The sequence below is a fragment of the Hibiscus syriacus genome, unplaced genomic scaffold, assembly GCF_006381635.1.
Source record: "Hibiscus syriacus cultivar Baekdansim isolate YM2019G1 unplaced genomic scaffold, ASM638163v2 tig00110429_pilon, whole genome shotgun sequence".
NCBI classification, from domain to species: Eukaryota; Viridiplantae; Streptophyta; class Magnoliopsida; order Malvales; family Malvaceae; genus Hibiscus; species Hibiscus syriacus.
In genome coordinates this window covers 5918202-5941682 of record NW_024062733.1, presented here as the reverse complement: position 1 = coordinate 5941682, position 23481 = coordinate 5918202, and the positions used below count along the sequence as shown (strand labels likewise).

Sequence of the window (23481 nt, the reverse complement as noted above, 5' to 3'; positions counted from 1 at the left end):
CTTTGTAGCAGCTCTGCTGTTTTTTCTGAATAAATGCATATAATTTATTCAAAAGAAGAAAAAATGAAGATAAACTGATAAACCAGTCATTAGAAATGCTAACCCTCGTAAAGGAAAGTAAAACATCTTTAAATATGCCAAGGGAAAAGGAAAACATAATAGCAATGATTAACAAACCTTCTTCGTCAGCCTCATCCTCAGAATATGACCAGCCACTAGATTACCCAGTTGTTTTTCTACTCGAGGAAGCCACATCCTTCAAAGCAGAGCGTAATTTCTCAGCATCCACATAGCAAGACCGATACAATCATTGAAACCATGCCCTACAGGAGACAAAGACCCTACAACCAAGATCCAGATTACAAGGTGAGAAATGTAATTGGATTTTTAGAATAAAGCTCTAACCAAAAGCAGAACAATATTTAAAACAAAACAGAACAACACCATTTTTGAAAATTTACACACATTCTATTCATGAAATAATAGGCTTATGAAGGGTAAGCACTACGCATACCATCATCATCATCAATCATGGGGTGGTACGGAGTCTTGGGTTCAGTTATTTTCTGCCTTACAGGTTTATTTGCTTCGATTTCCACCAGATTTTCCTCATTCCATCTTACACGTCTACTGTTACCCCAACAAAGAAATATTTATTACTTACTAGATTCAAAAACAGCATAGAAAAATGCGACTCTTAAAAAGAAAACAAGAAGAATTCTTTCTTCAGTAGCAAATAAAAATAAAAATGGGAGAATCAAAATGAACAAATATAATACAAAATGGGAATCTACTACAAAAGCAGCTAATACTAAGACCACTTGACTCAAGAAACTGGATTTGGACTCCAGCCATAGCCTAGAGGCAGTAATACAAGGCTTAATTTTAGATGTGTTTACTAATCGTTCCTTATGACTGCTATATCCACAAAATGCATGGTCACTCATCAAATCATATAAATAACTAAAATGGACACGTTTATCCCATTTCCACTAGTGCAATAGAGCCATTTACTGTTACGTTTTAAGAGGATTTCTTAACTGAATACCTCACGAATCCTAATTAATTTGAACAATTTGTATGGTTGAAATGTTAAAGAAAGCCACCTGGAACTACTTAGCTGAAACCTAAATAGGGAGAATAAAGGCAAAGAATTGAAGCGGAAGAACTTGAGATTGTTTAGAAAAGCAAGAAAATGATTCAAATATGCATCAACTTCATATTAAATGTTTTGGCGAACAATGGTAAAACAAATTTTCATATAAAATGTAAACATTAACCGCCAATCATCCCATTCCGCCCCCTTCTAAAATGAAAATGGAAAGGATAGAAGAAAAACATGGAAAAATTCGGATTTACGACATCTGGAAAACTGTCTTTGAGTGTCAGCAGCAAGCTTCAAATAGTCCTGATCCCCTGAAACATTATAATAATCACTTTATCTACACCAATACATGGAAAATGAAGCATCTAAAGTCTAAACTATTTGCAGATAAGACAGGTGATATGATGATTCATACTATAATCAGGCTAGTTTATTGTTATTTTATGTAAAGCCTAAGATAGCAAGGTAAGAACCAAACCTGAATGGGCTGAAAGGAAAACAATATTGTGAGTGGATGAAAATGTGAATTCAGAAATTAGGTATTACTGTACTAGAAAACACCAGAGGTCAAGACTCAGATATCGAATTGTGTACGAAGGCTAGCTATTCAAACTCCAGAGAAAAACTATCTAAAACATCATAATAAAAAATGTTAATAGTTCCATGTGTGGGAAAATTACACAGAATTATTGATGCATGCAGAAGCATCCAGAATTAGTTTAATTTAATTTAGTTATGTGATGAGGATAGTGTAGGACTCTTAGTAAGAGTTTTAGTAGAGTAAATATGACTTTAGTGATTGCTTTATTAAAAATACCGATCTTACAATTTGAAGTAATTGAAAAGTACAGATAGAATTAATCTATATGCAAAATGGACAATGTCTAAGCCAGTGAACTATTTTATAAGTCAGAAACATCAGAGAATGAAACCGAAAGCATGTACATAAATTAGACAACTAAGAAACTGAAAAATCCTAATTAAATGAATGAAATACAACTCGTACAAGTAATTAAACCTAGAATGAGAAGAACATTGAAGCAAAAGCGTGAAATTGCATAATAAAAAGGAAATCATAATCCATTGAACGAAATGTAAAGGAAAAAGTAATCCAATCGATTCGATTCATCCAAGGATCCTCCATTCAACTACGTTTGGTTGTTGAGAAAATGAAGGGAACAGATACAATAAAAGTCCAAAACGGCCACATTAACTCCAACAATCATTAACAAATCCAGTAAAAAAAGGATTCTCAATTCTTTCCATTTTCACGAAACCGATTTCAAATGGAAAGAAGATAAACAGAAAGAAATTTGCACCTTTTGATCGCCCTCTTCACTACCAAAGTTGCGCGAAAATGTTGTGTTTGAGCGGCGCCTTCTATTTTTCCCGGTCGTAGATTAGATTTTGTACGTGTTTCCCATTCTGTCCTTCTTGTTTATATTTTATCCATAAATATTGTTTAGAAATAGAAATCATTTTAACCTTTTTTTATTAGTTAAATTAATTAAAAATTGTATGCAATACCTAATTTAACTAATATTAATATTAATGAGAACCATTTAATGAATAATAACTTAAAGGTCAAATCAAACCAACTTAGATCTTGCCACGTAAGAGAGATGGGATCCATTGACGTGGCTCAGGGGCAATACTGTAATACGAAAGCTGAGGTACGGCAGGGGGCAAGAACTCAAAGGAGAGGTTTTGGTTGGGAATTTGAACAGAGGGAGTGGCCAAGCCAGATTTTCTGCAATCTATTTCCATTTCAAGTAAGGATCATTTCTCTTATTTCTTCCCAACTTCTATTTGTTTGGATCTAAGCTTTTCTTTCTTTAAATACCTAAATATGTGGCAACTTTTTCATATTGATCTGTCCGTTCTTGCTATGAATTCTTTTTTTTTTTCCAAAAAAAGATCTTACGGATCTGTTAGTTTTGTTCTATTTTTTTTCACGCTCACTGGTTGATTTGGTTCTGTTGTTTGATATGAGATCTCGGCTTTATATTCTCACTTTTGAATCGGATCTAGTTCATTCACGGTTCTTGTCAATGTTCATTTTGATTTCTTTACGAATGAAAATTTTAGTTTTTCTTTTAAGGAAACGACGAAAGATTTGACATGCTAATATTTTGGAACGGAACAATGAATGTTGAATGTTAGTTGCATCTTGAGATGTTGGGGATTCAATAGTCTAAAAAGCTGGAAAAGAAAGATGCAAAAGTTGTTTCTATGGTGATGGTCGATAATTTGCTGGATAGCACTTGTCTGATAGGCTTATTTCTAGCTTAAACTGTAAGATTTGTTACTGAATAACTTGAGCAATGAAAACTAGGAGTCTAGGACTTCACCAGGCGAGTTATTTGTGTTTGATTTCCTTGCTTTGATCTTTTAATTAATTCTTCTTGTTTAATGTTAACTCACTTCTATTTTGGAAACTCAGGACTGTAAATTATGACAATAAAAGTGGGGAAAAGATCAGTCTTAGCAAGCAGCATCTATAGGATAAGCTGTTCTGGATTTATTTTGCTTTCTTTGTTCACAAGACCTTGTGCCTTTGGTCTTCGGTCTGAACCTGCTCCTGTTCAAAGCCGGTCTTTTCTTGCAGACGGTTCTTAGAATTCCTTATGATATGCAAAAAATGATGCGGGGAAGGAAAAAAATAACTGATAAGAGTAAACAAGGATGAGATGTTCTCACTCTTTTACGGACTTTGGAAGTACATATTTAGTAAGACAGTTTCATTTACTCATTCTTGGAATTGACAAGGCTGGGAAAACGGTAATGTCTTTCGACTTATTTATCCGGATTTAAAGTATATCTTCGGTTTTCCAGGAATGTTTTAGGCTTCATATATATTGAATTAATTGCTTAAAGTTTTAACTTTCTGGCTTTAAGCAGTGATCTCTTTTGCTGTTTGTTTATCAGACTGTTGGAGAAGTTGAAGTCGGTATACTCAAAATTGGAAGTCCTACCACCTGATCGAATTGTTCCAACTGTGGGACTTAATATTGGTCAGATTGAAGTGTCAAATACGAAACTTGTGTTTTGGGACCTAGGAGGCCAGGTGACTGGAATGTGCATACATAAAGTAACGCAATAGATTAGTTATGTACTATGGTGATTTGCATGCCCGTATATCTTGTGCTTTTTGAATTCGACTAAATAATTTTGTCCAGTAGAAAGCTTTCAATCTAATAACTAATTTAGCTGCAGTGTATTTTTAATAGAACTTCTCATAGCACCTTAGTTCACTGTATTGAAATGAATATCGGAGATAAACTGACAATATGCAGTTGAATGTTTTTATGCTTAAACTTGGTATTTGATTTTATAGTTTTATGTCATGCATTAAACATGTATCCGAAGCAAGCTTCATATGCTAAAACCCGTCTTTCTCAGCCTGGCCTTCGATCAATTTGGGAAAAATACTATGAAGAGGCACACGCTGTTATTTTTGTAATTGATTCTGCTTGCCCTCCCCGTTTCGAAGACTCAAAATCTGCACTTGGTAAGTAATGTCTAATTCTTGATAAAGGCCTTATACTGTTTCAGTTCCAAGGCATTGATCACAGTTTTGAACTTGTTGAGGTTTTGTGATGGTGATATGTTGACCTACTAATACCTTCTATTCTGTATCCAGAGAAAGTGCTTTGGCACGAAGATCTTAAGGGAGCCCCTATCTTGATATTAGCAAACAAGCAGGTACTACTAGTTCTAAATGTTAACCCCAAATCCCTAAATTCCGTGATATATATATATATATATATTTATATATTAGTATTAGGCATTGACAATGAAGATTCTTCCCTTTTTTAAGCATCTATGCCACATACTAGTTTGTATATTGCATCTCTCTCCTTATGGCATTCTTATTTATTGTTGCATTCAGTGCCTTGTGTTTTGCATTTTTTTCCCTTTTGGCTTTTTGGAATCTTAAACAAACTTATTGGCATTTAGAAAGTATGAGGTAAAAGGAAGATATGTTCCAAAATGGAAAAATTCTCGAGATTAGTAACTGTTATATAGGACTTCCCTTTATTCTTTTTATGAGAAATACCAGTCATAAGTTTCTTCCATCTTCTATGAATTTGATCGGGTGATCATGGCTTTAACAGCTGTGCTTCAATGCAGGATCTCTCTGAAGCTTTATCAGCTGAAGAACTTGCCCGATACCTAGATCTTAAAAAGTTGGATGAAAGGGTATACATGTATGAGGCTGCTTCTGCTTTTGATGGGTAAGTTAAATCATGATCATCTCTGATCTCCATCGAGATTGAGCTCAATTTTTCTGCCTGTATGTATGACCATTCACCCCATGGTTTATAAAGTCCTGTATGGGCATGAACATTAATGTCAATCATCCTAGTTCTCCCGACAAAAAATGTAATCATTACTGTGTTTTTGAATGCGGGATGGGGATTAAAGAAGGTGTGAGTGGTTGGTGGAGATAATGGAGAGAAGCAAGAGAACGTAAACTTTGAGAATGCGTGCAGGCGTGACTGGTCAGAATTAGAGCTTTCAAAGGCGGTTGCTTCACCCTGTTTTTGTAGCTTCTGTAAATAAATCAGGATTCACATCAGGTTTAATGTTTGATTAAAACCTATAACTTAAATCATTTTTCCAAACTCTAAACTATTGAGTTATTCTTATTTCTATTTTTTAGTGATATGTGAAATTCGGATAAATACAAGTAATGTCTTGCAAGTTGTCGCCATGGGAATGGCTTCTCAATTCTCATTTATGCTACTTGTAAAAGATGCTTATTGTATGAGAAAGAAATCAATTTGAGAGGTGTACTTAAAATTACAGAGCCAACGTTCCTACTTGGTCTCCATGTATTCAAAATAAATAAGTTCGAACCGACCGGAAAGTAAGTTTTTAACATCCCCAATTATTTATGATGAACTGAATATTGAAGTAAGTTTGCTACAAGAGTACCTGTATACAGAGAGCTTATATATGGAATAAAGATTCACAGAATGCATTAATTTAAACATTATATCTTACGACATCTCTGGTAGAAGACCTGTGACTCGTTCGAACCAAGAACATATCACTCCTCCTTACCATCAGACCCAGAAGATTTTTCCTCATTTCCGACAACTGCACTTTGTGATGGACCATCTTCAGCCAGCTTCGCATCACTCTCGGTAGCTCCCGAGGCTTCACCACTGTCATCCCCTTCTGTTACTGGAACAGTCTTCTTGATGGTTCCGACCTTAACATATTTTCTCATGAACCTGTATTCCCAATCTTGCAAAGCGTCCAATTCAAATGGACCGAGACCGGATATGTCCCCGGTTAAATCGTTTTCTTCAAATGACATCTTTGCAAGAGCTCTGCTGGCATCCTTTCCAGCAAACGATGCATAAGGTCCACCCGGTCCATAAAACATTCTGCAAGGAAGATTACATTTAGATTACAGCCAAGAGAATCTTATTATTCATTTCACGCATGATATTTTGCATGCATATGATTAGCCATGCCTTTTTAAAATGATCAATTGAAAAACGCAATACTCGATTCTTCCCGACACGAGAGTATCATCTGTTGTACTAAACTTTGACACTTACAAAGGAAATGACTCTAAAACCCATGCCGGTTGATTACCTTTTCCATAATTTACAAACAATGCAAAACATGAGAAACCATGAGAACAACTAAATGCACCAGTTGATTACCTATTGACAACGGGGACACAACCTACAACCGCAACTACTTGAACAATATTCCACTTTACCACCGAAGCCACTCGATAGGTATCATTCTCACTCGGTTAAAACATGCAATTTAGGGTCGAAGTTAGAACGTTTAAATACACAAGGAACCATGTACTAAAAGATTCACATTTGAGCTACAAAGAACCTGTTTAGCAAAATCCCTCACAGTTTATCACAATCATCTCAGGATTTTGACCCTTATCATCCAATATTGAAACAATCAAATGCAACCCATCACTGGAATTACATATACCAACACATTTACAATATTTTAATTGTACAATATGATAGCAAATCATAGGCAACTCAAAGAATCTTAATCCTCATAAACTGAAAATTAAAAAATAAATCACCAGAGGAACAAAAGTCAGCAACCAGCAAAGCTCTCGAGTTTAAAAGCGAATTAAAGCAAGTGGGGAGCACAATAACATAAAAATAACTAAGAAAACCTAAAAAAAGCAGTATCTAAGATAAATAAATCAAAGCCCAGAAAGCGTTTTTCTTCCCTTTTGAAGTTCAAAATAATTTGAAGAAAGACCCAATTTTTCATCCCGGGAAGAAGAAAAGATACAAACCTGCTTTGAGAAACATCATAAATCTGGCCTTTGATGGCCATGAGGAGTGGCTTCTTGGGATCCGACCCATCACATTGCTTAAGTTCCTCCTCCGATACCTCGCCCAGCTGAACCGGAGGTGGGAGCGGCTCCATCTGCTCCTCCAAAGCCCTAGAGAGTTGATGGTGATCATCTGACGACTCGAATAGACCCGTTATTACATAGTAAACGGCCCACAACAGAGCAAGGACGGTGAAGAAAGTGGCCGGAGATAGACCCGTATACGCCGTAATCGCCTCCTTCAAAGTCTCCCACAATTGCAAAGCCATGGCTTTGATATTTTTCTCTTTGGTTAGGCGATCTTTGTCTCAACTCAGAGTCATATACTGAGTCTTTCGGAATTTGGTATTAAAATAGTTGGCATACTATTATCGTCTTTTACATTTTACATTAAGGGTGCGTTTGGTTCACGGAATATAAGATTACCAGTGGGAATGTAAGATTACCAAGAAATAGCATTACTGGGAATGTTGTATTTTGTGTTTGGTTGGCTTAGCAGGAATGTAAGATTACCGTGTTTGGTTAAAGGAATAAAAGATTATTGGAATGTATATTTGACCAAATTGTCCTAATTATATATTTGTGTAATATTACAAGTTGGAAAATATTTATATATTTTCTTTAAAAAAATTAAATTCATAATATTTATATTTTTTACAAAATTAAAAAAAAAAAAGTTTAATGAAAGGGTAAAAATTTTATTTAAACCCTTGAACTTTATATAAAATTTTAATTATAGATTTTTTTTTTGTAAATCTAAAATAATTTAAGGATAAATTTGTAATTTAACATTCGTAAAATTTTTATTATTCGATGACAGAATAAATATATTTTTGAAAAAAAATAAAAATTTAAGGGCATTTTAGTCCAAAACGCCGGTAATCCAACAATACCTAAGGAAAGGGAGGTAATGACATTCCCGGTAATATACCCCAAAAAATCCATTATTGGTAATCTTACATTACCGGGAATAGGATTCCCGGGCTAACCAAACGGGGGAATGTGGATTACATTCCCATGGGAATCCCACATTCCCCAATCCAAACACCCCCTAAATACTCTATTCAATGGATTATCAACATTCTTTTGTTTTTATATACTTTTAAATAAAAAAATATTAAATTAATTAATTTATAAATAATTTTTTATTATTATTTATTTTTTAATATTATAAAAATATATTTTATACATTTTAATATTGTTAGATGAATATATAAATAAACGATTGAGATTAATAGAGAACATAAGATGATATTTACTATAAAATAAATAATTCTATTTCTACTCATTCAACGGTCATAAATCTATATAAAACTAAAAAAAATTATATTATATAAATGGATATTAACTCATCATCATATATATAATTAGAAATCATCAAACGACCTTAGTGATAAAATAAAATATATTTTTAGAGATTTCGGATTCGAAAAGTTATATTTGTAAGATATGTGTGCTTTTTAATTAATTAATAAAATTTTGAGCATATACTATTTTATAATCATTCCAGGCTTAATATAAAAACAAGTGCCTAAACTAAACTCAAAATTAGACTTTTTGTGCCTAAAATTTTTTTCGTTAAAAATAAATGTCTAATTTTTTTTTCGTTACACTTTTAAGTATCAACAGTTATAAAACTGTTAAGTGACATGTGTCACGTTGAGATTTTTAAAAAATATTTTTCAATAATATTTTATTTTTTTAAAAAAATAAAAAATATATATAAACGTAACACTTGTCACTTAACATATTTTTTAAATGTATGACCTAAAAGTATAATAAAAAAACATCAAAAAAATATTTTAACAAATAAAAAATAAATACCAAAAGTCTATTTTAGTATAATTTAGACGCTTATTTTTTAGTAAGCCCTCTCCCCCAGTATATATAATTGTGAAAAATCTAAAATTTATATTATAGCGAGAAAAATCTATTAACGATAATAGGATTAAAAGAATAAATAATTTGTCTTCTTTAAATTAATTAAATGACCTAATCGTCCTTAGAATGGTAGGTTATATAATATTTCTATTCTATTTGTTTTATGAATTTTATAATGATATATAAGTAATATTTAATCAACTGTGCAATTACCTTTTTGGTGAGATATCGGTCTCTTACATTTTAGTAGGTGTAATAACTCGTTTTTTTACATACTCCATATTTTCTAATTTGTTCCGATTAAATAATTCAATTACCCAAAACTCAATCATAGATAATAAGATTGAGGGTAAATTAGTCATTTGATTTATAAAGGCTGGTAGGTGACGAACTGACGGCCAAATCAAAATTAGCCAAGGTTACGTAGGTATAAACTTTTTGAGTAAACTACATATGGTCATTAAACTATTCTCTCGATGCTATTTTGATCACTAAATTAAAAATATTGTCAGTTAGGTCATAGAAATTTTAATTTGATTTTTGTTAAGCCATCAAATGTTAACTATTAATAGACTTACTAACGTGATAGTTAAAAAAATTATTTAGTAATATATTTGATTATCATTATTTGTATTAGCTACCAATTTATTCTAATTTTAATTAGAAATTATTTAATAAATTTAATCTTTTAGTATAATGGAAGCAAAGGTTATTTGGATTGGCGTTTATCCCGAAAAATCACATTTTCCATTTAATATTCCCGATCAGGCACCGTTCAGACTATATTTCCCGATCTAACACCCTTTGCAGAAAGGCGCCCCCTACAGCGCGCTTAACGTTGATTTGGCGCCACGTGGTGGAGCGCCTTATGCTGACATTGGATACACGTGTGTATAGCGCAGCACCTGGGGAGCGCCTTAGGCCACGTAGGGTATAGCGCGGGGCAGGGGCCGCGCCTTACCTGTGAATATGACACAATTATATTCGGCGCGACCCCTTAGCTTTATCTGATATAAATATGTAAGGCGCGGTGCAGGTACCGCGTCTTGTATAATTATAATAACTTTTCTCGACTATAAATACCCTTCCCCTCGGAACTCCTCACATCTCCTCTCAACAGAAAAAAATTAATACAACAATCCGACAATCTTCTTATATTTGATTCAGAAGTTCGTTCGATTTTTCGTTATAAGGTAATTTTGTTATAATTTTTTTATTATACTTATTGTTTATTATGATTATATGAAAAAAAATATTATACTAATTGTTGTCAATTAATTTCTGTGTTTGTAAAATTGGAAAGAGGAACATACGTTGAAATAGTTTTGCGGTGCAGGTAATAATATAAAATTATATTATTTAAATTATTTACGTTTATGTGTAAAAAATTTATAGTGTTATATTTTCGTTCATATATTATTTATTTAATCATGTTTGTTTCAGTTGTTTTTTTGTAGATATAATATTGCCGCACTTTTAAACTTAAAGAATGACGCGACTTTCAGCTATTGTTTATTATGATGATGAAATTCGAGAAGATGAAACCGACGTTGTTTTCGTATCAAATGAGCATGTTAAAATATCATTCAAGAGAAAACATAACTCTTGAGGAGCTGATATCAAAGATTTCGAGGAAGATTCATGTTGGAAGTAGTAGAAGAATGTCGTCGTTGCAGTACAGATTTCCAACATCATTGTTGCCATTAACTTATACAACGTTCGAACTTTCGAACAATGATGATGTTGAAATGATGGTTGAAGCTCAAAGTAATTATTCAAACGTTGATATTGAGATGTATGCAAATTTTGCTCAAGTGCGTGCTATTCGGGGTCAATCATTAAGCTCCCACAATGGGCTGGCTGAACAAGTTGACAACCCGACGATAGTAATGTGTAATGATTTTAATGCCATAATGGGGAGACATTCATCCGCAACTCCTTACGATATGTACCGAGGTGGGTCGACGAACAATCTGTATGGCAACATCACGTCCAGTTCAAGGGGAAGGCATTCATCTGCAAATACCTTTGACCTTAATATGGAGATGCCATCGAGGCAACAATCTGTGCAGTTTCCATTTGACACGATGGCTTCAAGCTCCAGGAGGAGGCATTCGACTGCGAGCTTTTTCTATCTCAATATCGATATGCCTTTCAGTTCAAGGGGAAGGCGTGCAAGTAGTAAGTTCCTCAACCTAAATGTGGAAAGCATGGAGGAACCATCATCTCCACCAGAAGAACCGCTTCGTGAGCCTGGTGCGGATGGTGCTGAGACTGGACTATTCATTCATCCAGAATCACCGCAATTCAACTCTGATGATGATGATGATGTAGATGAAGTTCTAGGAAATGTGTCACAAATTGACCCTCCAGCACACATGTATGAAGCTGATTATAGTGCAATGTACGAGCCAGAATTTGTGGATATGCCTCATCTCGGTGACTATGGATATTACTCATCAATAAATAATAGTGAGTTATCTTTAGGCATGGAGTTTTCAAGCAAAGAAGAAGCGATGATGGCTATAAAAAATTACAATATTCGTAATTCTGTTCAATCCAGAGTCGATCGCTCCACGACAGAAAAATATGTATATCACTGTGCCCGACGTGAAAACAGATGCAATTGGATGGTTCGCGTATCGAAGAGGAAGAGGAAAAACAACATATGAGAACTAACAGTATACAACGGTCCTCACACGTGTTGTGCTGGAGGGGTCAACCAAGATCATCCCAACTTGGACTCTGAAATGATATGCCAAGCCATCATGCCCATGGTAAAAACAAGCTCTCATATAGCTATTGATGTGTTGATTTCAGCTATATAATCTTAGTATGGGTATACTGTCTCCTACAAAAAAGCTTGGTTGGCAAAACAAAATGCCATTGTCAAACTTCATGGCGAATGAGATGCATTTTACAACGAACTTCCAAGTTGGTTTATCAAATAATAATTCTTGTACTTTAATTTGCATTTACTTCAAGTTAATGTTATTCGATAACCGCTGATGAAGATTAAAAAATAATACAATTATACGAGATTGGACGTTGGTGTTATATTAACAAATAATTGATATTAACGATACAATAAGTATTAAATGGTAAATGATAACCAAATTACAATAACTTATATTAAATGGTACTAAATAAAATTAAGCAAAATAAATTAACAAAAAGTCCAACAAATTTAACAAAATAAATTAAAATCAATTCAACCATATTAACGAATTAAAGTAAGTATTAAATGATAAATAATAAAAAAATTACAATAAAAAAAGTCCAATAAACAACTACAATAAAAAAGTACTAAATACAAATATAATAAAAAAACAAAATCTATCGATGATTGCGACGTGAATGTGTTCCGCAGGGAGGTGGCTGTCGGTCTCGAGGAGGATTTCTTCGTATCACTGGTTGTGACTCCTCGCTGTCATCATCATCGCTATTATCGTCGTCCTCGTCGTTGTCGTCGTCGTCCTCGTCGTCGTCATCATCGTCTTCCTGAGCAGTTACATTTTGTTGATGAGGAGCTGATGACGATGAAGCACCTCCATAGAATAATGACCCTTGAGGTGTATGACTGACTATCCCACCGGCCTGCGAAAACTGGGAAAACTCATAAAACCCAGACATCGCTGAGTGTGAAAACTGTACAGGAGGTGTATGTGCTGCGGCCATAGGTGATGAGGCTGAACCCGTCAAATATCTAGCATATGAACCCCAAGTTGAATCTGCAAACATAGACCCATAATAGCCTCTAGGAGGGGTCATAAAACTCTGTGACGATGGCGGCGGTGGGGTCATAAAACCAGGTGAAGGCGACGACGACATCTGGTAATGCAAAGGCGGTGTCGGCATCATAAATGGTTACGGTATGTAAGTCGATGGATACGGTGACTGTTGTGAAGGTCCTACTGGTGCAGCTGAGGATGAACCGGAAGCACCTACTCTCCGTCCACGAGTCGGGGGACGATGGTGCTGTGTCGGTGAACGTCTCTGTCGACGTCGTGGAAAGGTCTACCCTCGTGCATCCTCGGGAAGCAAAAACGATTTTCCGTTACTGTTGAACCACTCATAATAACCGTCAGCAACCATCAAGAGGTCAAGTAAAATGGGCTCTCTACGGGGAAGACGCCGATGTCGATCCTCCCACAACACGATCCACTCATGATGCCTCATCAGCTAATCTGTATCTATCTTGCCGCGTATATCTGTGCTATGCAACTCGTCCATATTGTGAGGTGCTTCCGGAATTGGTTGAAAACAACCAAATTGCCGGAGCACGCGATCAGTGGAGTGCCACTCGACGGTCACATAATAGATCAAATGGACCATCTCCATCCAAACATCTGATGGGCCCCTCAACTCAGGTGGGATCACCGTCCTCACATCATCAGTTGTGTTTGAATAAGTTTGTTTTTTGTGTTTGTGTTGTTCGTTTATGTTTGTTTGTTGTGTTCGTTTATGTTCATTTATTATGTTCGTTTATGTTCGTTCGTTTGTGTTCGTTTACGTTAGTTTATGTTCGTTTATCATTTAAATGAACAAACATAAACAAGCTATATTCCTTAATGAACGAACATGGACAAAAAAAATTATTCGTTTATTTATTCGGTTAAAGTTAAATGAACGAATATGAATATACCTCCGTTTGTGTGTGTTTGGTTCGTTTATAGGCCTAGCGATTGCAGCCGAGTTGTTCTCCAAATAGGCCCCAAGAAAATTCCCATAAGCCTGGGCCATCTTCTCTAAGATAAGGCCATGAGGCACATCATGAATCTAGACCCAGAAGCCAATATGTGTGAGCGAAACTACAAAGGGATCTTTACCTCGCTGAAGCGTGGCACAAAACCAAGAGATCGGAATTGAAGTTCCATCGCCCCCACATTTCCAATCGACCGACATCAACCGAATTAAACAAACGGAACAAGTATCGACCATCGCCAATATCCGAGATCACAATGCCACCAATCGGATGCCAAATATTAGCGAGAGTAGCCTGCATTGATTAGAAGTTGACCACATTGGAAGTCAAGAACCGACCAACAAAACAATATTGGTATCAAAAGTAGAAAGCACTCCACCATCATCCACCTAAAGAACTTCCTCCTCACCTGCATCAAGGCCTTAATGAGCGAACTCATCATTCACGTCAGACATAGCAAAAGAAAACAACTTGGAAGCTCAAGAGAGACAAAAGAAGCGTGCTATAGGAGCAAAGAAAAGCTACAGGAGTAGAGAAAACGTTTCAACCCTATTTCCTAATAAATACGTTATTTAAAAAAATATAAATTCATAAACTCTTTTTCTAAATAAAAATGTTAAATTAATGATAAATCTAATAATATTAACAGCAACAAGAAGAAGGTTAAGCCATAATTTGAGTATTATGTTTTATTGTTTTCTAAAGTAAAGAAAATTACACAGACATATCAGGGGCATTCCCAGATTCAAATCTCCATTGCATCCACATCATGTTACACCTTAATGATAAAAATAAGGGGATTATATCAAACGAAAATCCCCCAGCTTGAGCTTCAAAATTTATTTTTTGAACCGAATCAAAAACCTTAGGTGGAGGAGAAACGAAACTATATTAATAGGAACTGGTTCTAAAAAAAGTAAAAAGAATATTGAATACACTATTACGGATGTAAGATTTTATGCTAAGGAAATTTATAACAGTTGGAGGGACAAATTTATAAAATTTTAAAATAAAAACAGATTATCCATAAAAAAAATCTAAAACATATTAAAATATAAATTTTCCAGGAGACGAACGCCTCGTCAGCTCCCTCCCTCCATCCATATAAACACACCATACGCAAAAGAAACCTGTGTCCCAAATTACCAGATTTCAATGCAATTCCCGGCATGGAGTCCTTTGTTATACGAAAATTTATCTATCTTGTTCACTCTAAGCAAGACGGAAGAGAAAAAGAAAGATGTTAACTAAGAGTTTTTTAAGAAAATATTATTCACAACCAAATAAGTTTCAAAATGCAGAAATTAAATTTGCTATCATAAAAAAGATTTAGAATTTTGAACCATATGCTTTGACATACTAATCCTTAATCCTAAGCGTTTAACATTTATATACAAAACAATTAGTATATTTCATTAAATTTTACAAATATTATTATTATGTGAGGTAAAGTGTCCCATTAGTCATTGGACTTTAATTTATGTATCAATCAGATCATTAACTTTAAATTTTTTCAATTTTAGCATTAAATTTCCAACATTAATTTTTTTAGTCATGGAATTGTTAAGTCATTAACACTTAGATAGTTTGGTGTTGATGCATTGAGAAGGAAGCTAAAAAAATAAATTTATATTCTACCTCATCATCTTCGTCATTGATCTTAGGATTTTCTAACCATTTTCAACCATCATAAAAAAGCGTTATTCTTTGACGTCTTTTACGATCATCTTAGACAGTGATAAATTTGTCTCGTCATCCTATATCATTTTTATCGGTTTATATTTTCTCAAATACTCCTTAGAACTCATGAAATTACACAAAAATCTACCATTTATAAGATTTATGGACTTTCTCTATTTGAGGGTTTGAGACGTTTGTTTGAAAATTCAAATGGTGAGAAACATTCTTTCAAGAAGATGAACAATATTTCTTAAAAGTAACATTATCAAACGACTATCGAAGGAGATCAAAGCTTTTGAATGTCAAACCATTAAATAGTTTTTTACAATTTTGATTGAGTTCCATGAAAAATGAATCAAATGAGAACAAAGAAAAGTAGAATGTGAATATTTTGGTACTAATCTTGTGGCAAATGGCGACCGATAATAAACAACAATTGGGCAACAACAATTATAGGAGTTAAAAATATTTTGTAGAAAAAAGAGGAATAAATTATCATGTCGTAAAAGATTTAACAATCCGGTAACAAAAAAGACAATATTAAAAGTTTAGTGCTAAAATTGAAAGGTTTTCAAGTTTAGTGATTTGGTACACAAACTAAATTTCAATAGCTAACAAGATAATTTACCCTTTTATTAATTTAGGTAACTAATTTATCCCTTTACTATTTCAAAAGTTAATGATAAAAAATGTATCTATTATTTGAAAGGTGAAAAAACTACTTATAGTAAGTAGTTTTTTTATATTAAAAACATAAAAATATCCTTAAACTGTAAGTATAATTTAATATATTTTTTAAATTGTTAAAAACTGAAAGCAATATAAAGAATTTTCTTCTTATTTCTCAATAATTGAATACAAGGTAGACCAAAATATATATACATGATGAAGTAACTAACTAAAATGAAAATTGCCTATAACAAATTTTCTAACAACCTAACTAACATAAACTTAACACTCCCCCTCAAGTTGGTCGGTAAAAATATTTTAACCCCCAACTTGGAAAGTAAAAACTCATGTTGTTGTCTTCCCAACACCTTTGTCATAATGTCTGCTAGTAGGAAGATATTCGGTCGAAATAAGACCTTGAATTTTCTCCCTAATGAAGTGACAATCTATCTCTATATGTTTCGTTTTTTCATGAAACACCAAATTTGCCACTATTTTTAGCGTTGCCTTGCTATCGTAGAACAACTTCACAAACTTCTTATTTGCTAAACCAATTTCTGCAAGTAAACTAGTCAACCAAACAATTTCTGCTGCAGTTGCAGCCATTCCTATGTACTATGCTTCACCAGAAGATCTCACCACTATACATTACTTCTTTGACTTCCATGAGATTAAAGAATCTCCAAGCTTAACATAGAAGTCTATAATTGACTTCCTTTTCATTGGGCATGCTACCCAATCAGAATCATTATAAGCTGTCATTTGATTTTAACCCAAAGCCTTTATTAGCAGCCCTTGTCCTGGATTCTTCTTGATATATCTCACAATTCTTAATGCAGTATCCAAGTGAGACTGGTTTGGTTGTTGCATAAAATGACTACGATAATGGAAAATATACATAATGTCTAGTCTCGTATTTGTTAGATAAATCAATATGCCAATAAGCCTTTGAAACCCCACTTTATCTTCCAGCAAAACATCTTCACTATTTTACTGCAATGTTTCATCAAATTATGCAGTCGTGAGCTTTAAATTCTGCTCTAAGGGAGTTGAGCACACATTTGCTTACCCAAACCAGTCTCTCTAATTAGTTCTAGTGCATACTTTCTTTGGTTAAGAAAAATTCATTCCTTAGATCTCACCACTTTAATTCTAAGAAAATATCTCAACTCACCCAAGTCTTTTATTTTGAAATTTTTGTTCAAAATATGTTTCAAATAATCAATCATGTTTGCATATTTTCCAGCTATTAATAAGTCATCTACATAGAAGAGCATTACTACTATTTTCCCATTCTTGTCTCTTAGTGAACAAGGAGTAATCATGTTTGTTTTGCTTATAACCCTCCTTTAACAATGCCTTGGTTAACCGAATATTCTATTGTCGAGATGTCTGCTTCAATCTATATAAATACTTTTGTAGCCAATTGATCGCTTGTAAACATATATGACAAAGAAAGCAAATTTGTGCAAGTATACACAGTCGAATAAAGTAATAAAGGGTAAGTGAGTTATCGTCTCCTCAAGGATTGGTAGGGATTTTGATGTTTCACCACAACTAGAACTAGGTGTCACGAGCTAGTTCCTGAATTCTTGTCAAAACAGAAAAACAATTAGCAATGGATTATATGAACAAGTGTCAAAGCGTTGCTAAAGCAAGAGAATATTGTGAAGTACGGTTGTAGAAACGTTTGGTCGAGGTAAAGAAAATATGCAAAAGTAACAAATAAAAATCACCAAGACAAAGAAAAACGTTGACTCAAATATATTCAGAATAACCTCACATATTCAGACTTTTCACATAGCACTCAGGTTAGTCTTTTGCTATGGCGAGAAATTATTCTAAGTCTGGAAGGATTTGTTATAATATGCTTACGCTGCCCGGCAAGATTACTGAGTATTCTAAGATGGTTTCTATGGCAATACTACTCAACGTTAACTACAACCCTTGGTTTGTCAGACTGTTGTTGTAGCAATACCCCTCAGCGTGAACTATAGTCGTTGTCTATCCTACTCAAGCGTCTATCCCTTTTAGTCGATTGAAACCCTCTCCTTATCTCTAAGGTAGGCATGTTAGAACATCACCATCCCGGATCTATTCCATTGTTCATGTAGATCTATTTTAATTCTCTTGAATCCAAGAATCAATTTCTAGAAAAATGACAATATCTCGAAAACTCTTATAAGGTCTAAAAGTGTTTTGCCTAGGCATCATGCCATCTCTCGAAAGCTCTTACAATGATAAGGAAAAATATTAAAACAATGAACAAAACAGACGTAAGCAAAATCATAATGCATTATTCATGAACCATAAAATAATCATCTCGGCAAAACAAAAACCAATACCAAGTAAAGCAATTCATGGTGTTACCAAAGTGTCATCCAAGAGTATCATCGTTTAATATAAACCCCAAAATAGATTAAAGAAATTAAGAACAAAGGAAGAACGACTCCCAAAATAGGAGGCTCTACCGTGACAACTCTGACCAGCACCGCGCCTGCTCTGGCAGCCAACCTCTCTCGAGGCCTGACTATCGCTCTGCTATAGCCTGGCTGTGGAGGGCACCAAGGACGGTCGGGTTGGAGAACGATGGAAGGTAAGGTATTGTATCTGCTTACTCGATGCCTCATGTAACTTTTATTCTTTCTTACCTCCTCTCTTTTTTGGTAGGTGTGACTAGGTATTTATTAAGGGAATTTTCCTAGGGTTTTACGTAATTAAATATTCCCTAAATATACCTGTTAACTTATCCATGCTATAGATGGAAAGGCGGCTGGATATGATCAGAATATTGGGGGCTTGATTGCACATGAGGTTAGTCGTACAACTGGCAGGTGACATCAGTAATTTGTCAGATTTGTTTCAGACTTGCAAGATAAATCTTGCCTTGGCAAGAAAAATTTGTTCCTCACTGTCATTGTCTTCTGTGTTCCATTGCAAAATATATTTTCACAGATGAAATGTTCCTCCTAAGTCAATTCCTGCACATACACAACCCACAAAAGCCCTTTCTCCTCAATAGCATCAGTTAACCAAATAAATCTTGCCTAGGCAAAACTTATCCACCACATGCAATTATAATCTAAATGCAACTAAATGCAACTAATATACTATGACAACAATGTTTAGACAAACAATAACTTAAGTAAAAAGACTAAATAGAGTCTTTTTACGGAGTTATAATACCCCCCAAACTTAAGCTATTGCTTGTCCTCAAGCAATGTATAATAATTCGTTGAAAAATTAAAATTGTCACAACAAAGTGATATTAAGACAATCATGTGGTTTAAAATTTCAGCCTTCAGCAAAAAGTTTAGCCTCAACATGCTGGGATGTCATAGAATTCAAGTACCTTCCTAAGTCAGGATTCTTTACTAGTGTGTGTGCGTGATTGTACTCAGTCCATGCATTAACGTATTTAAAAAACTTCAAGTAAGTACTTCTGTTTTGCCAAGGCATCAAATTATTCATCAAGCACAATTTACACTTCTATTTATTCACTTTTTTTTTTATAATTTTGAGGGGAGTCAGCTCATCACACCTACCCTTCCACACTCTAAGTGAAAGAGAGCATACATTCTACCCCCGAGCTAGTGAGGTAGAGTCATCATGTGACTACTTTCATTCACTCATTTGCCTAGGCAACCATTTACTTTTATGGAGTTTTCCGGTCATGCCATTATGAAGAGGATAGTCCATTTTATTCCACAAAATTTAAACACTAAAAAGTTAAACTTAAGCTTTACAATTCTTCAATGTCACGACATGCAAAAAGTTCTTTCCTAAAAATTTACTAAGCAACTTAAGTAAAGAAATAATACAATCGTGTTTATAAGTTTACAAAGAATCAAGCCTAAAGTCGGTTCTATCCTTCGACAGTCTTGTAAAATAATTCTGGCATAGGCAATAAAATTTTGCTTTCATCATCGGGAATCTTTAATTCATTCCAAACAATAGTCTTAACATACTCATACCATGACAACTAAAATTTTCAACCAATTATCATAAACTACTATTGACTAAGTGTGAGACACAACACATCCCCCAAACTTGAATGATGCATTGTCCTCAAGTCATGAAAAATAAAAACAAACTACATTAATCTAGATGCAAATGCAAATGCAAAGGGAAAAATATTACCTTATTGTGATGGGGAGGCTTGACTGGACGCACGTGTTCTGCGTCGCTTTGGAGGAGGGGGCTCTTGGATCCAGTGTCTCGCGATGGAATCAAAGAGGGAGATGGCTGAAGGACACGACTTGTTGTTCGCTTAATGTGACGCCTCGTGGTCGGGGTACTTGCTGGTGATGGCCTTTCCCCAGTGTCGGTGGGCTCTGTAGGTGTTGCTTGAGATTGGCTTTGGTCAGGTTCGGGAACTGGTGTAGTATGACAATATGGGGACTGTTCAGATGCTTGTTCAATTGTGGGTTGATCGGGGTCCGGAATGAAATCATCATCTTCAAAAAATTTGATCAGGATTTCCTGTGTGTTTTCGGACGAAGAGAAAGAGGAGCTCAAATATTTATCTGTCTCGCTGTGGCATTCTTCGTGTAGAGGTGAGACATTTGTGGCTAGTGGAGGGACATCTGTGGGGAACTCGGGGGAACATTTTACGTCGAGGCGTGAAATTTTTCTATTGTCTTCTTTGTGTTACAGAATTTTATTGGGAAAGGGCTACAGGTCCTCATCGGTAATTGGGAGTAGCTCATTGAAGAAGGCATTTAGCTGTGTATCACTCACCTTGACATAGCCAAAAAAAGTCTGCATGTGACTTTCCAGGCGCTCTATTCTCTCGTGCGTCTTCCTCTTAGATGTGACTACAAATTATATTCTTGTCGCGGTAACTGATTTCACTCCTCTCTCAAAGCCCTCATGTGGAGCATTATCATCAAAGCTCATGAGTTGTGACACATTCTTTTTGGTTATCCCTTCCTTTGACTTGATAAAGTCCTCGAACGATTCCTCGGAGACTTTTTTCTTCTTGCATAGAGCAATTATCAAGTTAGAAAAAAATAAGGTTACCTCGTTTCTTCTTTGCACAATCATGAATTTGCTCGAAGATAATCTCCCCAACATCAATTGCTCGCCCATAAATAATCGAGTGCAACATCATCAACCTCCTCACTAATATAGTTGTGTTGTGGGAGGTCGACATCAGCTTGCCCTTTAAGAAGTGATTCCACAACTTTACAACTGGCTTAAGGGCTCAACGATCTACTTGCTTACTCGTGGGCATATTTCCTTCAAACTTGGCCCATCTGAAGCACAGGTCTTCCATGATTCCAACATATCTTTCTTGATCTGCTTCGACCAGGAATTTCTTGTGTTGATCCTCCACCTTACCGAGCTTGAAATAATGGATGAGGCTGGTGGAGAGAACCAGATATATTTTCCTCTTACATAGACATTATATTGAGATGGATCTCCTAAATGGGCTTAAAATTCGCGGACCATCACCGGCGCAACTGGCATAAGATCCCAAGAAAACTTGTCTCACTTATGTTTCCTTACTACGTCCATTACTTCAGGTCCAAAGGGTTCGTCACCCTCTGCTAGAAAAATAAAGCCGTCCTCCAAATAGACTTGCCTTTTTTAGGTTTTTGAACCTTGCTTTGGCTTCGGTTGTTTGGAAATGCTCAAATCCTGAGGACATGGCTGTATTTTTCTTGGCTCTGGCCATGGTTTTTTTCCTAGTACATGGTGTATCGTGGCTGCAGTTTGGAGGGAAGAATGAAGAAAACAGGTTGAAGAAAAGAAAATAGGCTGAAGAAAAGAAAACAAGGAAACGGTGAGGAGGAATGGGGGATTGATGGTTTTTGAGAAAAAAATAATGGGTAGTTTATTTGGGCTAAAACGATAAATATGGAAAGGGGAAAAGATACGATATTAATGAGAAGATTTGTTGATTTGAAGTAAAGTAGATAAATATATCTTTCACTCTTCTCAATCATCGCCAAAACCAATTAGCTTAGAGTTTCTCTTCCACCCATGCATGAGCTTCAATCCTATGCTGCTACGTGTACCTTATATGCCTAAAAGAAATAAAAGTATCTAAAAATTTAAACAATGTGCATAATAAAATAACTTAATTTATTTATGTACAGAATTCAAATTTTTGGTTGCCTAGGTAACCAAAATTGTTTAGGAAAGAAAAGCAAACTCTTGGGCATCGTGAGTCATCGATGTCGGTTTATCGCGCATGACTGATGCTCCTTTGCATTCCTTCAGTATTTGACCATTCACCTTAAAGGTGGATCCATCATCTAGGTTCTTGAATTTTATTGCTCGTTGCTATGGACTTGGTGTATGATGAACGGTCCTGACCATCTAGATTTTAGCTTGCCTGAAAACAGCTTGAGCGTGATTTGTAAAGTAACACTTGTTGTCCAGAATAAAATTGCCTTGGCAAAATTTTTCTATCATGCCATCATTTCGTTTTTCCTTTGTATAGGTGGGTATTTTCATAAGCCTGAGCTCTAAACTCATCTATTTCATTTAGTTCCAGTACTTTTCTTTCTCCAGTAAGCTGGGCATCTATGTTCAATTTCTTGATGGCCCAATATGCTTTATGTTCAAGTTCAATAGGCAAATGAAACTCCTTGTTGTAGACTAGTCTGAATGGGGACATTCCTAGTAGTGTCTTGAATGTTGTGCGATAGCCCCATAGCTCTTCATCCAACTTTGGCGACCAGTCCTTGTGGTTTGGGTAACCACATTCTCGAAGATCTGTTCGATTTCCCGATTAGAGACTTTGGCCTACCCATTGGTTTGGGGATGATATACTATGGCAATTCAATAACGTACCCCGTATCTTTTCAGCGCCTTCGCAATTAATTTATTTTCAAAGTGCATGCCTTCATCGATGATAATAGCTCATGGTGTTCCAAAATGCTTAGATATGTTATTGTGCAAGAATTTCAACACGGTCTTGGAGTCATTCTTAAGATGTTGCTATGACTTCTACTCACTTGGACACGTAGTCCACTGCCAAGAGAATGTATAGGTCACCAAAAGATTAGGGGAAGGGTCCCATAAAGTCGATCCCCCACACATCGAAGAGTTCGACCTCCAAAATATTTTTCCATGGCATTTCATTTCTCTTCG

At 35.1% G+C, this 23481-nt stretch overlaps 3 protein-coding genes across 3 annotated transcripts; 1 reads left to right on the top strand and 2 right to left on the bottom strand.

Moving 5' to 3' along the window:
• Positions 1–198: 198 nt before the first annotated feature.
• On the bottom strand, positions 199–2872 carry LOC120125001. Its single transcript, XM_039143528.1, has 4 exons — positions 2716–2872; positions 2425–2545; positions 515–630; positions 199–347 (listed from the first exon to the last, which is right to left on the bottom strand). Exons 1-4 carry the CDS (start codon positions 2870–2872, stop codon positions 259–261), a joined length of 483 nt encoding a protein of 160 aa, XP_038999459.1. The 3' UTR covers positions 199–258.
• A 687-nt stretch (positions 2873–3559) lies between these two features.
• LOC120125000 (ADP-ribosylation factor-like protein 3) lies at positions 3560–22106 on the top strand. The gene is made up of 7 exons (XM_039143527.1): positions 3560–3699; positions 4007–4172; positions 4508–4616; positions 4749–4810; positions 5240–5343; positions 5520–5635; positions 22095–22106. The coding sequence occupies exons 1-6, from the start codon at positions 3560–3562 to the stop codon at positions 5557–5559; spliced, it is 621 nt and encodes a 206-aa protein (XP_038999458.1). The 3' UTR covers positions 5560–5635; positions 22095–22106.
• LOC120124971 (membrane steroid-binding protein 2-like) lies at positions 5945–7800 on the bottom strand. Its single transcript, XM_039143514.1, has 2 exons — positions 7404–7800; positions 5945–6504 (listed from the first exon to the last, which is right to left on the bottom strand). The coding sequence occupies exons 1-2, from the start codon at positions 7709–7711 to the stop codon at positions 6162–6164; spliced, it is 651 nt and encodes a 216-aa protein (XP_038999445.1). The 5' UTR covers positions 7712–7800; the 3' UTR covers positions 5945–6161.
• Positions 22107–23481: the final 1375 nt, after the last annotated feature.